The 19988-nt window shown below is 39.8% G+C and overlaps 1 protein-coding gene across 14 annotated transcripts in view; it reads right to left on the bottom strand.

Moving 5' to 3' along the window:
• The window catches only part of APBB2 (amyloid beta precursor protein binding family B member 2), a 180751-nt gene that overhangs the window by 96432 nt on the left and 64331 nt on the right, over positions 1-19988 (bottom strand). For 7 of the 14 annotated variants that reach the window (XM_064652955.1, XM_064652958.1, XM_064652961.1 and 4 more), the window contains exons 1-2: positions 13483-13592; positions 1833-1902 (exon numbers count right to left, since the gene is read on the bottom strand). In XM_064652955.1, coding sequence (XP_064509025.1) covers positions 1833-1851 — 19 coding nt within the window. In that variant the 5' untranslated portion in view covers positions 1852-1902; positions 13483-13592. Of the gene's footprint in view, positions 1-1832; positions 1903-13482; positions 13593-19988 lie in introns of those variants that run through there. The other 7 variants (XM_064652950.1, XM_064652949.1, XM_064652952.1 and 4 more) reach the window with 1 other exon arrangement.

Genomic DNA, 19988 nt, shown 5'->3' with positions numbered 1-19988 from the left:
TAATCTTCCTAGATAAAGCTTAAGTATTTGCCTGCCAGCTTATCTTTAGACAGTCCCCTGCTGTTATCATTTTACTGATCAAAAATAGTGTTAAGAATAAGCCCCTAGAAACATTGCAATAAAATGTATTATGTTTTATTAATCTGCTTGATAAAGGTACTCCATTGACTTAAAATGAACATTGGCACATTGACCAATGACTGAGACAAAGACTTAAGGAGTCTTTGCAACCCATACAGTGTTTGTGAGTTGGGTGTTAAGTTGGGTTGGTGTATGACCATAAACAGAAAAATGCCAAAATCAATCTCTTACTAGACACTATCTCCTCTCCTGACCCCATTTCAAGTAATCCATTGATCAAATCATCATGATCAGACGATCAAAGAACATGCAAACAGCAGCACAAGGCGTGCACAGAGTGGAACAGGCTGTTCTCTCAAGGGCCAAGAGCCTGTTCGCTGGCTGTCACCCTGCACTGCCAGCCAGCCTCTGGAATGCACACAGCCAGCTTCCCTCTGCTCGTGGAAGGAGACACAGAGGTGAGAAAAAGAGGGAGGGAAAGAGAAAAAGAGGCAAAAAGAGAACAAGAAATACAGATGGGAAAGGGCAGGTCTTGCATCTCAAGGGTAGAAGTTGCTACCAGACTAGGACTAACTAAAGTGCTGGAAAACGTTGGAGTGCAAGAAAACACTTAAGTGCACTGAAGAAAACCTAGACTGCATAGTAGAACAGTGTAAGGAAGAAGAGCAATATCCTGTCCCTCCTCCTCTATACAGGACATAATGATGCTCAAAACACATCACTTTTCCCAGAGGAAGCACATCCCAACTTTCTAATTAAAAACGTCAAGAAAATGCAAATTCTTCACATACCTGCCATTTCAAGCCTGAAATTCTAATCACTGACTTCCCAAATCTTTTATTTTGTCTCTCCCCCTGACCCTGCCTCCTTTGCTCAGGGTACCTAACTCAGTCTGGTGCTGTGCCTCTCACCAGCTAGCCAACACCGTGTGCCAGGGCTCCTGCACCCAGGACTGCCACAGGCAGACTCCACACACCCCCCTCAGGCAGCTCTTTGTGCTGCCTGGCCACCAGCAAGGATAATGCTACTGGCACAGGGCACCACATTTTCAACTCCTCTGCCTTCTGCTGAAAAGAAAACACAAATAGACAACCAGGCCAGGAATCACTGTGTTGATACATATATCTCAACTGAAGTGGGTAAACATCTGTAAGTTCTGAGTGAGTAAAAGTAAGGTATTATACTACAAAATGTCAGACTCTGCCGAAAAACTAACAGTAATTAGGACATTGTCATTACTGGGAATAATAACATTATTAAATTGTTGGTGCTTCAAGACAGCAGTTAGGTAGAAGATCTGTCATAGCAATTCATTAAGAGTTTTAACTTGCTAACGTTTTAGAAGAAATCGCAGTCTCAACTGCATACTTCTAATATTTAGAAACTTACCTAGAGATATAGATTAATATATTTTTACCATTATGATGTGTTTAACATAGACTAGTGCCAATTTTCTAAGCATCATAATAATACAAATAATGCCATTACCTCAATAGCTTTTACTGATGTTTTTCAATTTTGTTGTGTTTACCGTTTAATGACTTTTTTGCATTGTATTGTCTACAGGAAGTTTTTTAAAAGCTGAATAGAGAATTTATTCAAAAAGGCACTGTTAGGAAGAAAAGAAAGTGCTTGCTCTTTTTTGTGTATAAGTGAGAAATGAAAGTGAAATATGGGCCTGGAAAGAAGAAGAAAAATAAGAGGAAAGTTTCACATATTTGCATAGCAGAATCTTTTAAAGGGCATCTGACCTGGAAGTACTTCTGACATGGCTCACGGGGCGTTCAGCAATGCATCAGGAAATAGATTATAATTTGAAATCTGAAAAGAGGGATCATTTAAGAATTAAAACCAAAGGAAAACACAAAATAAAAATACCACATTTCAGAAGCTCCTGAGAGATGTTAAGCATTCTAAACAAAGCCCACAACATTACAGTGAAGATCTTTTAAGCTTTCAATGATATTTGACAGTCATTAAAAGTGTGGGAGAGGCTAGTCTACAGCAACAAGAACATGTAATTAAAAATAACTATTATATTTTTGTTAATGTACACTTTACTTGGAAAACAAGTTCAAAACTATTCTCCAGTTTTAATCAACATACTGGAGCAAAAACTTCAATACATTAGAAAATATGAGGTTTTTCCCAATTACCCAGCTACAGCTTACTCAGGAAACCACAGCAGCATTGGTAAAAGTAAACAAAGTAATAAGGGAAGTTCACATGAAAATCTGCAGAATGAGATCTAGCATATGAACCTAAGAAGCATAGTCTGCAGGGTTGATCCCACAGGAGGGAATCATAAAAAGAAAGCTAAGCAGTAAGTTCCTGTATGGGACCTTTCCTGGTCATCTTCTTATAAGTAAACATTTTGCCTTAAAGTCTCTGTTTTGGGTATGAATGACACATAGAATGGGAAATAGGGTACTTCTATAATATAGAAACTTTTTCATAAAGCAGATTTTCTTTCTGCAAGGGTATCTGTTGAGTACAAAACATTTAATGACAAATTTGTGCCTTGAAGTTACAGCCTCAAGTCTTATACGCTTTGGCTCTAGTTAAAGCCTAAAGCAGCTGGAGAGAATGCCTTCATTATACAAGGATTAATGCTCAACACTAGCTAACTCCCTTCACTTCAAAGGATGAATTCCTACGTTAAAACATTCATTCTTAAACTACGACCAGCTAAATGGTAATAGTTAAACAGATGTCAGCCAAAAGCATTCTAAGAAAGTCTAGATTTACATTATTGTGGCTGAAATCAGAATCAAGATTAGAAGCTTTCTTAGTGTCAAGTGCCATCCTCCTCCTTCTTACCTAGATATCTACACAAATTCCAGGTGACATCTAACACTTTCATAAGGAAAAAGGAAGGAAAATACTCAAATGAAGGGCTGTAGTAGATCAGAGCAACTGATAATGTGCCTACAGCCAGTGATTTTCTTCTTGCTGCTCCCTCTGGACATCTCTGTTGGACTGAGCTTGGAAACTAGAAAGTTCAGCAAAGCCATGAAAGTAAATTACGATGGTGGGCAGAGCAGTTTGGGGAAATCAAGAACAGAGAAGGAGCAGGACTGCAAGCACCTTGCACATGTGCTCGCAAATCTATCTGCAAACTCCTCCACACAAACCTCAGAGTGTTGAGGATGGGAAGGACCTCTCCCACTCTCCAGATCATCTAATATGATGCCCCTGCCTAATCAGGGAATCACTGCTGCCCTCTCTACTCCACCCTGGATCTGTCCTCACATCAGAATAAAATCCTCACTTCAACCTGCTTGCTAAATGCAGCTTCTCCCATTTCTGGCTATTTCCTGCTTCACCTAGTCCTACTGAAATCACCATCTGGTAATCAGGTTCTGTCCTAGCTCTTCCATTCCCAAGAGGCACCCTGCCAGCCCCTGCTGCCACAATAATGACATTTCTCCTTTTAGAGCTAATCATGCTGCCAACCAACTGCAACAGCCTAGCAGCAGCGCTGTTTCTGTTCTAGTGATGCTCTTATTGATAGAAATCCATAATGCTGATCTGTCTTTATATGGTGTTATTGAGGGAAAAAACTTTCAGATTCTGCAATGAGTTCTAGCACCCAAGTGGAATATGCCTTCCCATTTGCCATGTTTTTCCTTCCCACTTCCCACAAAGCCAGTCAAATTCCTCATCCAGCAAAAATTCAGAGACAGATGCCTCTCAGAATCAGATTCTAACAGATACAAAAGAAAGAAGACAAATAATAAAAAAATAAAACCAATAATGACAAAAAGAAACAGGCTAAATCCACTGGTCCTGTGCTTATAATTATATTAAGACAGACACATCTAAATAATCAGTGTATATTTGACTATCAGACTGAAACTCTATATTGTAGATGGCCTGGGTCATCTTATGCTACTAGAGTATTCTTAAATCAAGTGATCACTTTAAGAAATAAAGAGCAATTCTTTCATTTATATAAGGCATAACCATGACATGCAATTACGACTAATCCCACATTTAGCAAGGGAAAAAACAAGACGGCATATTAAGTCTTTTCCAAATTCAATTTTCTCCCTTTAGTTAGATTTTCCCTCGTGTGTAGAATAAAGCAGTCTGGCAGGCAAAACCAGTGTTGTCACAGCAAGAAGATGGAGTGCATTTTATCTACTGGATACTTGTGAGCACAGATAATAAGACCTTCTGTCATTGGATCTATACGTTCACAGCAACATTTCTAAGTAAACGTCTATAATTTTTCTAATCCTGTTGTGCAAATGAAACTCCTGAGCCTTAACATTTCCTTTTTTAAATTGATATATAAATTACTCAATCTCTACAATAAAGATCACAACTCAGACTTATTTGCTAATTTACAAATAAAACTACTTTAAATGCACATGCTAGTACAGGGCACAAGCATAAACTTCATTCTCTCTTAAACAGACAGACAAACTCAGAAACTGTAACTTAAATTCCTGTAACTGAGATGACCAATAAAGCAAGAAGGACTTGTTCTTTCATATCCTACCACTTCAATCGCAAATGCCATCCAAAAATAACTTACCAAGTCAGAAGATAAACAATGTGTAATCAAGCCTGATCAGAATTACCAAAATCAAGCGTAATGTCACACAAAACAGAAGGTTAGGATAAGCTGTCTCAACAAAAAAAATGGTAGCCAAAACGTTTTGTAGGCCAGGCAGCCTAACCATATACTTAATGGAGTGTTAGAGAGAAACCAAAGGCCAGACTTGGCACACAAAATGACTTAGACTGACTCAGACCGATTTCAGACCAGGGATTTTTCAGCCCTACATAAATTTAACTTTGATCATTTGTCAGCTTGTAAATCAGGAACCAGAACCACTCTGATCATCAAAAGATGATCAATTCAGCAACAGGGTTAAGGAAACCCACAGGGTCCTGCACCAGCTTTCTGGTTGTTTGTAGCGGCACCAGCCCAACACGGAGACACAGGTAGCAAAAGTAGGAAAGACATTAAGCATAAGTCACAACATTATTAACAGAAGGAGCAAGAATGTTAACTGAACCACTGTCAGATGCAATGGTAAATTAAATTCCAGCACAGGTCCCATGCTGGACACACCCACACAAAAATTAACCTCCAACACATCTTGCCTGCCCCCCCTATTTGCAGCTTGCAAACACTCACTGTTCCTGCAAAGCCTAGAAACAACACTGCATACTCCTGAGAACAATGTGCTTCTCCAAGAACAACTAACTGCATGCACATAAATGCAGACACTTCCGTTTCTCTTTTTAAACTAATTTATTTCAAACTTCTGATAGCCTGGCATCATGATTTCACCTGCTAAAACTTCATCTGCCCTCTGAACTACATGTTATAAATTTGTGGCTAGTTAGACATTAAGCTTTTATTAATCAAGGTTATCTAGAAATGTTTTTCCCCTCAGATTACTCAGACTGGTAGCAATAGTTTTGAGCCACCTTTTATCACTGCCTCATAATTGAGATCTTAAAACGCATTAGCATTCTACACCAAAATTTTTTTTCTTTACTGTAAAGTTGCACTTACTATAAAATTGGGCTCTAGAGATGAAAATCTGAAAATGAAAAAAATGGAGAATAATCTTTCAGTAAAGTCTCTACAATTCTATATGGAAAGAAACAAAGAATAAAATATATGTCTATCAAAAGTATCAATACAAAGAGAACCTCTAACGTAATTAATTCCTAAGTGTTTGGTAGTAATTTCAAAGTGCTACCAGTAAGCTGAGACCAGTGAACAAAAATAAAAAGTCCAAGTCTCAGTTACATGCAAGAGCAGTAGAGTGAATTGCATAATGAGACTATCCCAGCTCTCAAGGAGAGCAAATTAGGATTTTGCATGTTGACAAGATTGCTTGTGTTCCACATACTTTAAAAACATTCTGTATCTCACCTAGGTAAGGTTATTACATCTGTGCACTTTTAACTACATCTCCTAAAACTGTCTTAAAATTGGACTCACATGTGCTACCCACATATCCCTTGCTTCCAGTAATGGAACAGAGCACAGACTACATCAAACCAAAAAAGGTCTTGACATTTCTAGCCTGTTTTTTCATCAAAAGCTGCACTAAAATAAGACTCATTACACAAAGGCATACATTTCAGCAAGTCTGAAAAGTGCCTGCAAAACTACTTTTTGTAGCTTTTAGCTATTATTGTCTTCAACCAAACTTCAGTGGACAAATCAGAAGTATTTCAAAACATACAAATAGTTTATAAACCAAGTCTTACCGTACTGCTTAGGTTGACAGAACATCATAAAGATGACTAAAACAGCCATACCCTACAGTAACTCTCCCAATGTCATTATAGTACTAGAATACGGAAATAACTTTAATCCTGGCTTGATGCAGCTCCTTGAGAAGGTTGTTGTACTACGCTGAGAAACCTCTACCCATAGTGCCCATATATAAAACAAAACCACATGCTTGTAAATGAAATCGAAGTATCATATTTGCTTTATGGTCCCCATAAACTAAACAAATCAATCCATAATAAAGTGGAAGGAGCACATAACAAAAAAGCAACTGCACTTACTGGCATTTATATTAATTACACTGAAGTGTGGCTAAAAGTAGATTCAGTTTCAACAAACAGCAAACTTGGCTGTAGAAGACATTGAACAAGTGGAAAAAACAAACTACTAGTATTAGTGGCCTGCAACAAGGAATCTCGAGTTCTTGACATGCTAGCCAAAATTCTCCACTTCTCTTTCTTATCTGCTAACTCATAGATCTTCACAAGGCACTTGAACACCAAAGGAACTAGAGTTCCTGTGAGAGGGGACAAACACATGATTCAAATCCAGTATCATGGTGGTTCCCCATGAACATACACAACCCCAAGTGGAGCTACAAGGAAATTTTATGTCAGAGACTGAAATGGTTAATGGGCTTAAACATTTTTAAAATCACCAACAGACTTTTGTCCACTGTAACAAACTGCAAAGACACAGCTGCACATCTACCAAAGCCATCCCTGAATATGCCTCCTAATTTGGACTTGGAAAGGACCTTGAGATAAGGGGTTACTGCCGTCCAACTATCCCAGGTCAAAGGAGAAGAATGTATCCACAAGTGTAAGAGATTGAACTGCTAACATTCAAATACCTGCAGTAACTGCCCAGGTCCTGTAGGAGCCTGGTGCTGACGGCACAAACACTCGGATGACTGCTTTGTTAGTGATGCACAGAATGGCCTCCCAGGTCCAGAAGGGCCTGCATACCTGAAGCTACAAAATGGACTTCCAGGTAAGGGAAGAGGCTGATAAGAGGCAAATTCTATGAGACAGAATAGTCCTTCTTATGTCAACATTCTCCCTTATGTGATGACCATAACGGGCCAGGATCGATTCAACTACACTGACAGCTGCAGCATCTTAGAATGTCTCACTCATGAAATGTCCCATGATCCAGTATTACATCATCCAGGAGAGGTACAGGGGGCATTTCCACCCAGCCTCTGCACAATATAAACCCCATGAAACGAGAGTTTTGTGGACTCTTTCCCTCCACCACTTGATAGATACAGTCTGCAACCACTGAGAAGTTCAAAAGAAGAGGACCAACGGGATGTCGTTGGAACCTACAGAGTAGTGATATCTTTTTTCTACTTAATCTGTTTCTCTGTCACTCTCTTTCTCCCTCCCTCCTCTTTCCCCTATCTCTCTCTCCTTCCTTGAACTTGTCATTAACTGTTAAATAAAATCCATACTGTTGACTTCGGCATATGGTCTCATTTGCACCTTAATTCAGGCAGAGGCATCTCTCTAATAATTTTAATAACTGGATTGTAACACCTTCAGCTTCCACCTGTGATTCCACCCTGAAGAAGAAGAAATGGAGCTGTCAGAGCTCTGGGACAGGGGTACTATTTAACTATGCTAAGAAATAAACACAGAAGCGACAATATGCATTCGGAGTACTACACAGTCTTTAAAGAAAGCTTTTTATCTGCAGGCTCTGAGTCAGCTCCTATCTGTGGACACCAGCACATGCTTTGGGGCTTCACCAGGATCACCCAAGAGGCTGATGAAGTTCTTGTGCCAGTCTCCACATAGCTTCCTAGGAAAGGCAGAAACCACACAAGAGAGGCTTTAATGGGGAGAGCAACGTGTGTGTCACTGGGTACTTTGGCAATTTTCACTCCATCAATCATCTGTATTCCTGCCTTTTCCACAGCCATTATGTGGAGCTTTAAAAGTAACTTTACAGAAAACTGTCCCTGCAGAGTATGGTCTGAGCAGTGCTAAAGTTTGAGTCTCGTTTATACCAAGATGTCTTTCTCTGGAAAGCAAAGGTCAGGAGATACAGGGCAGGATACTGCAGACATAGAATTTTACTGGGATGCTTCTACCATGAATTGCATGGCAGATACACTCCTCCCTGGGGTCAGGGTGCCTCTTTGGGTGAGTTCCCTGTTACTCTAGAAGAGGCTCCAAGCCCACAGAGCCACACCACGGTACACTTTCACATCACCTCATCTTGGGCTAATGTTAGCAACATAATTACCAGCACTGGTTGCAAGACTGGAATTTTGGGTTCTTTCAGCGGTTTGCTGTTATTTACAATGTCATCATTCTCACATTTGTTTCCTTACTTCACTGCAATGAAGTGAAGACTTTCCAGCAGTTTCATGAAACAGCCCCCTTGCAAGCCCAGCAGCAAGGGCCTGCCCCAGTCCAAAGAAGGGCACAGTTGGGCACTCCTAGGGAAGCTGAAGAGATAGAGGCAGAGCAGGAATTTGAGTTCCTGGAGGGAAATCAAACTCCAAAATTATAAAATCAACCCTTCTCTCTCTGCCCTCAAGCATTCTGAATTATTTACAAAAGCAGCTTAAGCATGGGAGATGATCATGAAGAGCCAAGACTCAAACCTCTCCCATCTGCGGTCCAAGGGAATGCCATTTCACGAGGGATGTTTCCTTTCATCGTCATTCTTGATTTATGAACACTTCAGAAAAACAGTATTTCCCAAAAAAAGTTTGCCTGGGACAAAAAAGTCACCCTCCAAGAGAAGTTTATGAAATAAAACTTCAGTCAGGTCTGCCCCCAGTCTGTGGGCAGTGAGGGCTGGTCTTAAAGTTCCATGTTCAAGCGGGTCCTGTCCTCCCAGAGGATGCTGACGTGGTACACCAGGACTGCACGTCCACCCTGGCACAGTCCCAAAGTTAGCAAGTGCTGAAAACTACCACCCACATACTCCTGCACTATCTCACTTCCAATGTCCTCTGAAAAATGGGCTTTTTTTCTTAAAGCACTCTCACAAAACTCTGTGCTTTGTTATTATTATTTTTGTTGTTGTTATGCTGCAGACAATATATGCACGGACAAATCCTGGAAAAAAAAGGTTTTTTTCCAGAAATACAAAACCTTTTACTCTGTGCAAAGAGAAAAATTTTTTAGTATGAAAGAAAATTTGAGGCTACCTAAACAACACAAACAGAACCACGTTTTCACAAGAGCTGCTGCAGTCAATTGAGAAAAGTGGGGTTTGTGAGCAAATATTAGAAAAACATAAATAAAAATGAAGCTCGGGAGAAATTAATGAAAGAAGTCTGTTTACAAAACCTAGCTTCTCAGTAGCTGGAGACTGTACATCCTTAGTCTTTATTTTTTCACAAGAAAAATACAGAAAACAAAAGAAAAACCAACAAAATAGCACACAAGGGAGTGTTAAGTCAGGACAAGCAGTGTTATACAGAGTCAGGGATACACCCAAGACTGCTTTGCTTGTTGACAGTAATCAAGGGAGACCATTGCTCTTTAATTACATTTTTTAAAAGTCTAAACTAGTAGGCACCCATTAAATTCACAGCTTTCCACACCTCCCTATTTCATAACCTTCCGTAAGTGTATAGGAAATACATTTCCTAGCACTGGGCTTCAAATAAACCATTTTCTATTTAAACTGTTATGTGTTTCCTCGATTAAAAAACCTCTTGCTATTTTCCTAAGACTACACACTATTATATTAATTAAATCTATGAAATCATTCAACAAAACAGTCAATGCTATAAATGGATGAAATATTAGCTTACCACCAAAGAAAACAATACAACTGCTATACTCCACACAGACCTAATTCTCCCCTTCACATTTATTTAGGAATATGCATATGTACAGACATAAGATAAAGTTAGGGACTAAATCTTAAGGCTGCACCAAGTCCTTGATTTACATTAAGACTGCAACAACTGTGAATGTGTAATACAATAGCTGAGATGGTGCAATTACTCACTATTTATGCAAAGAAAACAAAAGGAAGGGAAGGCTGTGGATGTGGTCTATCTAGACTTCAGCAAGGCCTTTGACACTGTCTCCCATAATATACTCCTGGAAAAGCTGGTAGCCCATGGCTTGGACAAGTATACCCTCTCCTGGATTAGGAGCTGGCTGGAGGGTCGGGCCCAGAGAGTGCTGGTGAATGGAGCTGCATCCAGCTGGCGGCCGGTCACCAGTGGTGTTCCCCAGGGATCAGTGTTGGGCCCAGTCCTGTTTAACATCTTTATAGATGATTTAGATGAGGGGATTGAGTGTATCATCAGCAAATTTGCTGATGACACTAAATTGGGAGGGAGTGTTGACCTGCTGGAAGGCAGGAGGGCTCTGCAGAGGGATCTGGATAGACTTGAGAGATGGGCTGATTCCAATGGGATGAAGTTCAATAAAGCCAAGTGCCGGGTCCTGCACTTTGGCCACAACAACCCCATGCAGCGCTACAGGCTGGGCACAGAGTGGCTGAAGAGCAGCCAGGCAGAAAGGGACCTGGGGGTACTAATTGACAGGAAGCTCAACATGAGCCAACAGTGTGCCCAGGTGGCCAAGAAGGCCAATGGGATCTTGTCCTGTATCAAAAATAGCGTGGCCAGCAGGAGCAGGGAAGTGATCCTACCCCTGTACTCTGCGTTGGTGAGGCCACACCTTGAGTATTGTGTTCAGTTCTGGGCCCCTCAGTTCAGAAAGGATATTGAGGTGCTGGAGCGGGTCCAGAGAAGAGCAACAAGGCTGGTGAAGGGACTGGAGCATAAGTCCTATGGGGAGAGGCTGAGGGAGCTGGGGTTGTTTAGCCTGGAGAAGAGGAGGCTCAGAGGTGACCTCATCACCGTCTATAACTACCTGAAGGGAAGTTCTAGCCAGGTGGGGGTTGGTCTCTTCTCTCAGGCACTCAGCAATAGGACAAGGGGGCACGGGCTTAAGCTCCGCCAGGGGAAATTTAAGTTGGATATCAGGAGAAAATTCTTTACAGAGAGAGTGATCAGGCATTGGAATGGGCTGCCCAGAGAGGTGGTGGATTCACCATCCCTGGAGATTTTTAAACGCAGATTGGACGTGGCACTGAGTGCCATGATCTAGTAAATGGACTGGATTTGGACCAAGGGTTGGACTCGATGATCTCGGAGGTCTTTTCCAACCCAATCGATTCTATGATTCTATGATTCTATGAAAAGTAAAACCATGTATTTTACCAGCACTTTCATCAAGATCTAATCTGCTTTCAGAGATTTCATTATGATCCACATTTCCCAAATACTGGCCAATTTCAATACCATTACTGTTGGATGTCCAAAACACCTATGCTATGTTAGGAAGCTGCATAAATCAAACCGTAACAAAAGCAAAAACCAAAGAAAGTTTCCTGGCTTAAAAACCCTGACAGCTTAAGGAAAGGGAAAACTTATATTAATAGAAGCATAAAGCAATCATGAAGTAGGTATTTTGATATCTCTGTTCTCAAACTGAAGGAAATCTGGTGCCAGTTCATTCTGATGCAAGTTTTGGCCCTGGCAGATGATAGGAGCCTCAGGGTTTCCCCAGGCAAATGATTCCACTTCTTCACTTTCTGCAACTGTTCAACTAGACTACAGGAAAAACATTTTAAGCTCTTCTGGTAAGAATCTAATGCTTGTTACTTGTTCTCTCTAAGCAGGAATGGATTTGATTAGATACTTCTACACTAGATAATTTTAAAGCTCTGAGCTTCAAGCCTAGGCATGGGATGTGAATATCATATCCAGCCATATGCCGAGCGGAAATGTTGGAAGGCCAGTGCCTAGATTTAATGTCAAGTGATTCCAACAGATCAGTCCAACTCAGTACTCTAGTATTTGACCATCAAAGACCTGTCAAAACTGTAACAACCATTTATTTCCTCCATTCTAGTACAGAGAGTATCCCTCAAAAAACTCCTTGGAAACATAGTATCTAAGTTGGCTTTAATACACCATTTTAACATACCTTCATGACATCTATGACTAGTGTGCAGCAGAGAATAACCATGCCTTAGTACTTCCTAGGATTTAGCCTTGTGATTAGAAAAAACCCGCAAAGTCAAGTTCTGAATACAGGATCTCACCATGCAGCTCCTCATGTCCAATGGCAAATCCTCTTTAGGAAGTCCCTGTCCTGCCACAGCTGTAAATTCTCACTGCAGTTTCCTCCATGCATCAGCCATCACAAGTATGTGTGGAGCTGGATGCCTGAAGTGATCAAGGGTTTCAAAAAAGTTTTTTAAGGAACAGAAAGAAAAATACAGAAGTGAGAGCTTACCAAGCCGGCTTTGACACCAAGAAAAGCCATGTGGGATCATATTCTTTGCTACAGCAGAAGGAAGAGTGAATACTGAAGTTAGCCTACTACAACTTCACCTCAGCAGTCTGAGGGATCAATTGAAAGTGCACGAGGACCAGCAGCAGCCTTTTGGAGGTGGTGCACTACCCCACACAGCTCTCCAGCAATGTCACATCAGCTCATCTCCCACAGTCTGCACGGTGAAACCACTGCACTATACGGTGGCTGATAGAAGGAGCGAGGTGATAAATTTTAGGAGCTGCCTTTGCACTTTCACAGAAGACAACCTTCAGTAAGAGTTGATATAATATAATACAATAGGATACAATTCAGAGGAAAAAACAACGTGAGTAATATTGAACTCAAGCATATAAATAATCTGAACTGGAGATGCTGGTTGCAGTGCGTAAGCAAGTGAAGCTATAGCGCACAGTGACATTTTAGGATGAACTCAAGTAGCTTGTTAATTTGAAGGTATCTGGTACTGAAAACCCAGGATGGAAGTGAAGAAGAATAGAAGCTAACTTTGGAACCCTATAGTAAATGAAGCTGGAGAACTTGAACACAAAACACAGCACAGAACACAGCACACTGCAGTAGATTTGGTCAAGTCACAGGGCAAGCTGCTTTCTAAAGTTCTAGAAAACACCTCTGCAGTTTAAACATAGATCAATATATTTAACATTTGGGTACACACACAGGAAGGCTGGCATTGATTAGAATACGTCAGCATTCTTTATAAATACTATTTCAAAACTTACAGGCTTAGCAGCCTTTAAACGTAATAAAGCAACAAATAAATTAGACCAACTGCATACATACATGAGCTGCTTGGCCGATAGTGAGCCCCTGGGTACCGTCTGCCCATAGTGCCAGTCAGCACATTACCACACGCTGTCAGCTGCTTTCCAAGTACAGATCGAAATTCTTAACTGAGGGAGAAAAAAAAAAGTGAAGATTTAGTACAACAGTTGTATCTTTTTCATTAAAATGCTAATGACCCCTACAAATTTCAGGATAACTGCATCTATAAACTATTCATAGTCATGTTGTCAGAGGAGATGAACTGTTGTGCTGTACATGCAGCACAAATTTATTATTAGTGATTGTCCTTCATTAATAAGCTCACATAAATGTTGAGGCACAAAGAAGTCTCAAGTCATACTGCAGCTTCTTTTGGCCCACGATACTGACTAAACAACAAACACTGCAAGAGTTTGCTTTTGGCTTTTAATAGTTAGCCAGTAGGGGAGATTTAATAACAATGTCATCTTAAATTCTGTGAAGCAATCATTAAGTAACAAGTTTATGAACAGCTTGCCATAGAAGCAAAACTTATCTGTGCTATGTAACATTGATCACTTTGAATATGTCCCTAAAAAACACAGTGTCTTTACAGGAATGCAGGATATTGACTTGTACATCAATTTTCTTGAAGTATCAAAACACCAATCAAACAAGGAAATGCATGGTACATCCTGTGGTCAGTTTGGAATAACAAATTGAAAGTCTTAATTGAAATGCTATTGAACCCATCAAATTATTAGCATAAAACGTTTTAATCTAAAAACAAGTCCCATTGTATCTTTCTTCTGTGCAGGATTTTGTAGTAAAATATGGATTTCAGCTGCTTTTCAGCTTTACCTTTTTCTTAGTCTACCTGAATAGCCTTCATATTCCCAGATGTCTTCCAATACTTATTGCATGTAAACCACACAATCTGTAAAGCTACATTTCCTCTTATTTCATTCTCTCCCTTGCTAGGAAGACCAAGGAAAGCAACAAATTCTGAGGAGTGTTTTTCCTAATTCATTAAGGATTTTTACTGTCTCAGGCTGCAGCTACAAGAACATACTTGTTCTATCCAGAAAATAGAGATATCAGGACAGAGATGAAATAGCACTGCACCAAAACGGGGAGAGTTCCACAAATCTTCAGACATGTCAGTTCCCCGCTGGAGTTCCTGAATTAGATAAGCCTTTTATATATATTGGCATCCATGCAATTCTCTGGTGAGCTGGTCTGGGAGCCAACACAGCTGAAAACTCCATATACAGACATATTTTCAGTCAGCTTAGGCTCCTGAACTGGCTCATGGTGGTTGCACAAGTATTGGTAGCTAGTGAGGGCAAGTGGAAAGAACGAGACCATGGCAGTCTGAGTTTAAAATGACTTAAAATGCATTTGCATAACATTGCTACAGCCTCTGTAAATTACTTCTGAAATAGACACCTACAAGCCTGCATATCTGACAGTGCAAAAAACAGGTAAAGATCTCCATTATTTTCCAAATCACTGCTAACAAAGCATGTTCAACTCCCCTCAGTGGAGAAAGTTCAGTCAATCAATGAGACAGTACTCTCCTGTCACTAAAAGAATTCTGGCTGTTAAGATGAAAAGTGAGTGGTAAGCAGTAAAATTAACATTCAGTCAAAAACTCCTGCATTTCTTTTGCAGGGCAATATGGGACAACTCCTTGCCATGGGCCAAACAGATCTTTTCAAATTTCTGTGGTGGCCTACTAATTGAACACATGTTGTACAAGGAAAAAAGCTGCAGATGGCTGCTTCCCCTTTCCTGGTCTATAGGAATAAAACTAAAAATACACACTTATTAGCAGAAAAAAGCTAAGTCTTTTCTCATCCCAAATGGACCAAGTTCATAATTCATAACAAAAGACATCAGAACAGTCTTTAGCTGTGCAAGGATAAAAAAACATTTACTGAGGGGAAAACAAAAACTGTAACCGGATGACAGTATTACAATTCTTTTCCCTAACTTGTGAAAAAATTCAATCAGTATGTATGGAGCTGCAAGATTACTCATTTTTCATAAATGCATTCCTGTCTTTCTAGAACGTGTACACTTTTCCAAAGCTATAACACTATCTAAATTATATCAAATATTTGTCTACAGTTGAGACACACTATTCCTTCCCTACCTAGTACCACTGCCTTCTGCACCATACCATAACAAAAAATCCTAATAGATATATAAATTAAGAATCCCAAACTTCACAATTACGCTCTCAAACAGCTAAAGCACAGTATGGTCCTCCTGAAGTAGAGTGCCCACTGTGGGAACAAACCACTCTTTGGAGAGGTCAGGTGGGGACCAAAAGGTATGACCATCTTTATATATCATATTTTAAAACCCCAGAAATCTCAGTGGAAAAGACAACATAAAGATATATTCTCATTATAGCAAAAGTTTCATCAGTTACTGTATAAAGGAACTTCAAATATTTACAACCTGGATTAAGGCCAACTATCAAAAGCCAATTTAGAAGCAAGTGCCATACACTAAGTGAAGTTAAACCACACTGCAAAATAATACTGATACTGGGTTGTACATACCAGCAGGGACATACCCAGATCTTGAATGAAGACACTGCTTGCATTTTGGGGGTTTTTTTGTGTGGTTTTTGTTTTTGTGTTTTTTTGTTTTGGTTTGGTTTGGTTTTATTTTGTTTTGTTTTTCTCCCCAAGAACCATTTCTGAATTGTGACCAGACTAGCCAAAAAGGCCTGCCTTTTCTTTAAGCACATCCACTGAGATGAATCTCAAGGGCATTTCTGGATTTCAGCAAGCTCAGGGAACTCTCACAGAAAGGTAGGTGACCTTGTTGGTATCCAAATGCCATAGCTAAAAGCATCTGAAAACTAGCACTTATTCTCCATATACATCCATGTGAATGATAAACAAAATGGAAAGAGGTCTCGAATACTGTTTTCAAAAAGTCCAAGTATCATGCATGTACAAGTTTGGGTTTGGTTTTGTCTTTAGATGTACATGACTTAGATATCCAAACCTGCACATAAATCTGAGTTAAACCTGAATGTACCTGATATGTCAGATCAGGTCTTCTTATTAGTTTTTAACCTGATCACTCACATTTGTTTTGTAAAATATGTGTTTTGTAACAGCTTTCTGTGTTTTGCATATTATTCTACTTGAAAATTGCTTTAAACATGTTTTATAGTGATTTTTACACCTTCACAGTTAATTTTAAAAACTACACATACACCATGTAGTTTGTATATGTAGTACAATGGACATATAGCCTTATGACTTCTCTTCAAGACATAACTTGATAGAGCTCTGCCTGAAGGGGTTGGTTGTTTCCTTTGTTCACTTCTGATAATCTTCCCTGATTCATTTCAGGTGACCAGCCCCACGATGCAGCAGTTACAAACAACCATGGAAACAAAACCTGAGCACTACCACTGCATACCTGCCACCCAGGGTAGCACTGGAAAGCATTACCCACTTCAAGTCATGCCAAGTCTTTTTTAGGAGCTGTGGTGACAGAGGTACCAGCTACTCATCATCACACATAATGAGGACATAAATCATCTTGCAAAGAGGTCTGCCATGACTTTCAACTGAGACTGTCATCTTTCTTTACAGAGCCTCTTTTGTTGCAACACTTCTATGTTTCTTGGTTTCTATGACTGCTACGTAAGACTTTCATTTTACTTGTATTAATCTTTTGACACTATGGAAAAAAAAAGGAAAACAAAGTTCTGGTACTGTTTGTGGGTTTCTTTCCCAATGAGAGTGTCAAAAAAAAAGTTTTGTCCATAAGACAAGACACAGCATCCGGTTTGTCTGAACTAACTCCATTACCTATTGTTTGAGGAGAAACAACTCATAGTCCAACCTCCATACTATTAATGACCATTTTGAGTTTCCTCCAAATTTATTTTTTCATGCATGCTGCTGTTTAGGAGGTCAGCTGACTCCTTATTCTTCTGTGGTTCTCTACAAGCAACGTTCGCTATAAATACATGTGTGTTCGAACACAAATGTAAGTACATTCACACTGGCTGCTATTATCTCATAAAACGGATTGTGCCAGCAAACCTACCTGCACATGCTCAAGAAAAAGGATATGACTGCAAATTACCTACAGAAGTCATCCAAGTGTGACTGACTACATCACAACACTTGCAAGGAACAGCTACACACAGTGTCGGGAAAGAAAAGGTTATTGTATGATGTTTCTTAAGGGACAACTACTCAAAAAAATTACATTCCAGCACTCTCTAAGTGATATTCTAACAACACAATCCCACCTTTAAAGTCTTCCTTTGAATACCAGGAAATAGCTCTGCTAGGGAATGTGTAAGAGAACACCTTGCATTGCTTTAAAAACACACTCAAGCCACAGGTCCTAAACAAAGCAGACCCTCTATAGCAAAGGGTTCAGATACTAAAAGAGGTTGATATAAAAAAATAAAATAAATTTAAACATCAGCCTGTAAGGCTGGTGGATGGCTCATTTTGAAATAAGAAAGTACAACTGTACATACACAGAAATTTTGTGTACATACATACATATTTGCATATTTAATGCAAAAATGCTTCCCACAGTCAATCGCTTTTCACTTTGCCTGCTTTCAAAGGAGTGACAGGCAGCATCACCTGCATGACAACCGTAATGAAAGGCAATTTAATCAAAAAAGCAAAGTGCCAGCCAGGCCATTAGGAATTTCTGTTGCTGGTTTCTGGAGGCACATAGAGACAGGACATTCATTTTCTGTATTGTGAACAGCTATTGGATGCAGATCTCTCAAGCCAAACTGCCTCTTGGAGAAAGCACAATGTTGTACCAGCCAGATATCTTCTATCATTGCAAGTGTGACCTTCTTTCAGGTCATTAGTCATTAATGATTCATAATCATTATTCTTCATCTAATAACCACATCTTTTTTTAAAAATAGGTATTTTCATTTCAGGGACATATTTTTCCAAGTTTTCCATTACCCAAGAGACCTTATCTGCCTTTCCAGTTTTGTCTGGCAGCACTCAGACTGAGGAGGTTACGCTGTCCCCTCCACCTACCTTTGCTGAGAGGCAGGGAGCCACCCTGCTTTCCAAAGGATTCACTCCCTGTCATCGCCACTTACTGGCACAGGATAAAAGCTTTCTGGGAACCGGAAAGACAACCACAATCCCACAGCCAAGGGGATGTCCTGCCTGCACTCCAGCCCTGCCGCATTTGCCATGGGTTTGCCACACTTGGTTCCAATAGTAGACATGCTTAGAGATCTGTAAAGTCCTGTCCTGCCCAGGAAGTCTGGCAATTCCATCATTTCTCCTTTCAACAAATTCTCACTACTCAAATTCTTGTTGCCTGCAGGCATTCTTGCTTGCACTTCTCTGTCCTGTATACTTTTTTGCTGCTTTTGTGCTTCTAAGTTCTCCCCTAACAAGTTTCTGTTTGGATGCTTTCCCTCTTCTCCATTTTTGAGAATTCCTTCATGAGGGCTTTTCTTATTCTTAGTTATCTTTTCCAGGTACTGTGTCACCTGCCTGGTCAGTTGAGGTTCCCATACATCATGTAGGGACAGATGCTTCAATTTCTCACTCTGTTCTGTTGGATATCATCAGTGTTAGTCACTTGAACAAAACTTCTACTGTGTCCCCAATTCACGTTTAAGGCTTTGCTTTACAGTCCCTAATTCATCAGAAGTGTGTTTTTCTGAAATTTAGCATTTCAGTACTTCTGCAGCCAGATCGTATAGAGCAAGTTGAATTCAAGACACTCATGGTCCCTTGACCTTAATCCCCTGTAGAGATGATACATGCTTTCTCAGTAAAACACCCATGCTTTTTATATTTATTATGAATTGTTATCTTAATGCAGATTTTGTTCAACCAAACAATAAAAGAAAACATCAGAACATTCTGTGTACAACTATACAGTCAATATATATTTTAACACAAAGAAAAGCACCATCTATAATACTGGCAAGTTTGTTATAAATAGAGTTAACTTCATTCACTCCAGTGCAGCTATCTGAACTAACAATCTCAATTTTACTTGCTCATTAGTGAGAATTTGTTAAGTAGAAACAAAGTTGCAGATTAAAAAAAAGAACTGTGGTGCTCTGAGCCTCTGAGGCTGCAGTCAGGTTAGGCTGTAAGCCAGAAGGAAGCCTGGCAAGCTACAGAACTGTGCTGGAGTACAAAGGTATTACACGATCAAAGCAATTGTAGCTGGGTAAAACAGATCTCCCTGCAACGCCTAAACCAAGACAGTAGTATTTCAGACACATATTCTGAACCTCATTTACACAAAAATCCATGAAAAATATTTTTCAAAGCTGACTGTCAGGTAAAAACAGTATTTCTAAATGAGAAGATGCTTATTTCTGCTGAAGTCAGAAATGCCACCATGTTTTTGTTTTTTTGGCTTTTTTTCAGTGGGAAGCTTTCCAAGCAAGCTAAGTTTTCTCTTGTAGCATTTCACGACTACTCTTCACTTTCCCCTTCCCTGTATCTTATAGGAATGAACACAATGTTGTTGCTGTCCTTCCAAGA

This window comes from Pseudopipra pipra, chromosome 4 (genome assembly GCF_036250125.1).
Source record: "Pseudopipra pipra isolate bDixPip1 chromosome 4, bDixPip1.hap1, whole genome shotgun sequence".
NCBI classification, from domain to species: domain Eukaryota; kingdom Metazoa; phylum Chordata; class Aves; order Passeriformes; family Pipridae; genus Pseudopipra; species Pseudopipra pipra.
The sequence above is the reverse complement of the archived record's forward strand: the minus strand, read 5'-3'. Positions and strand labels throughout refer to the sequence as shown.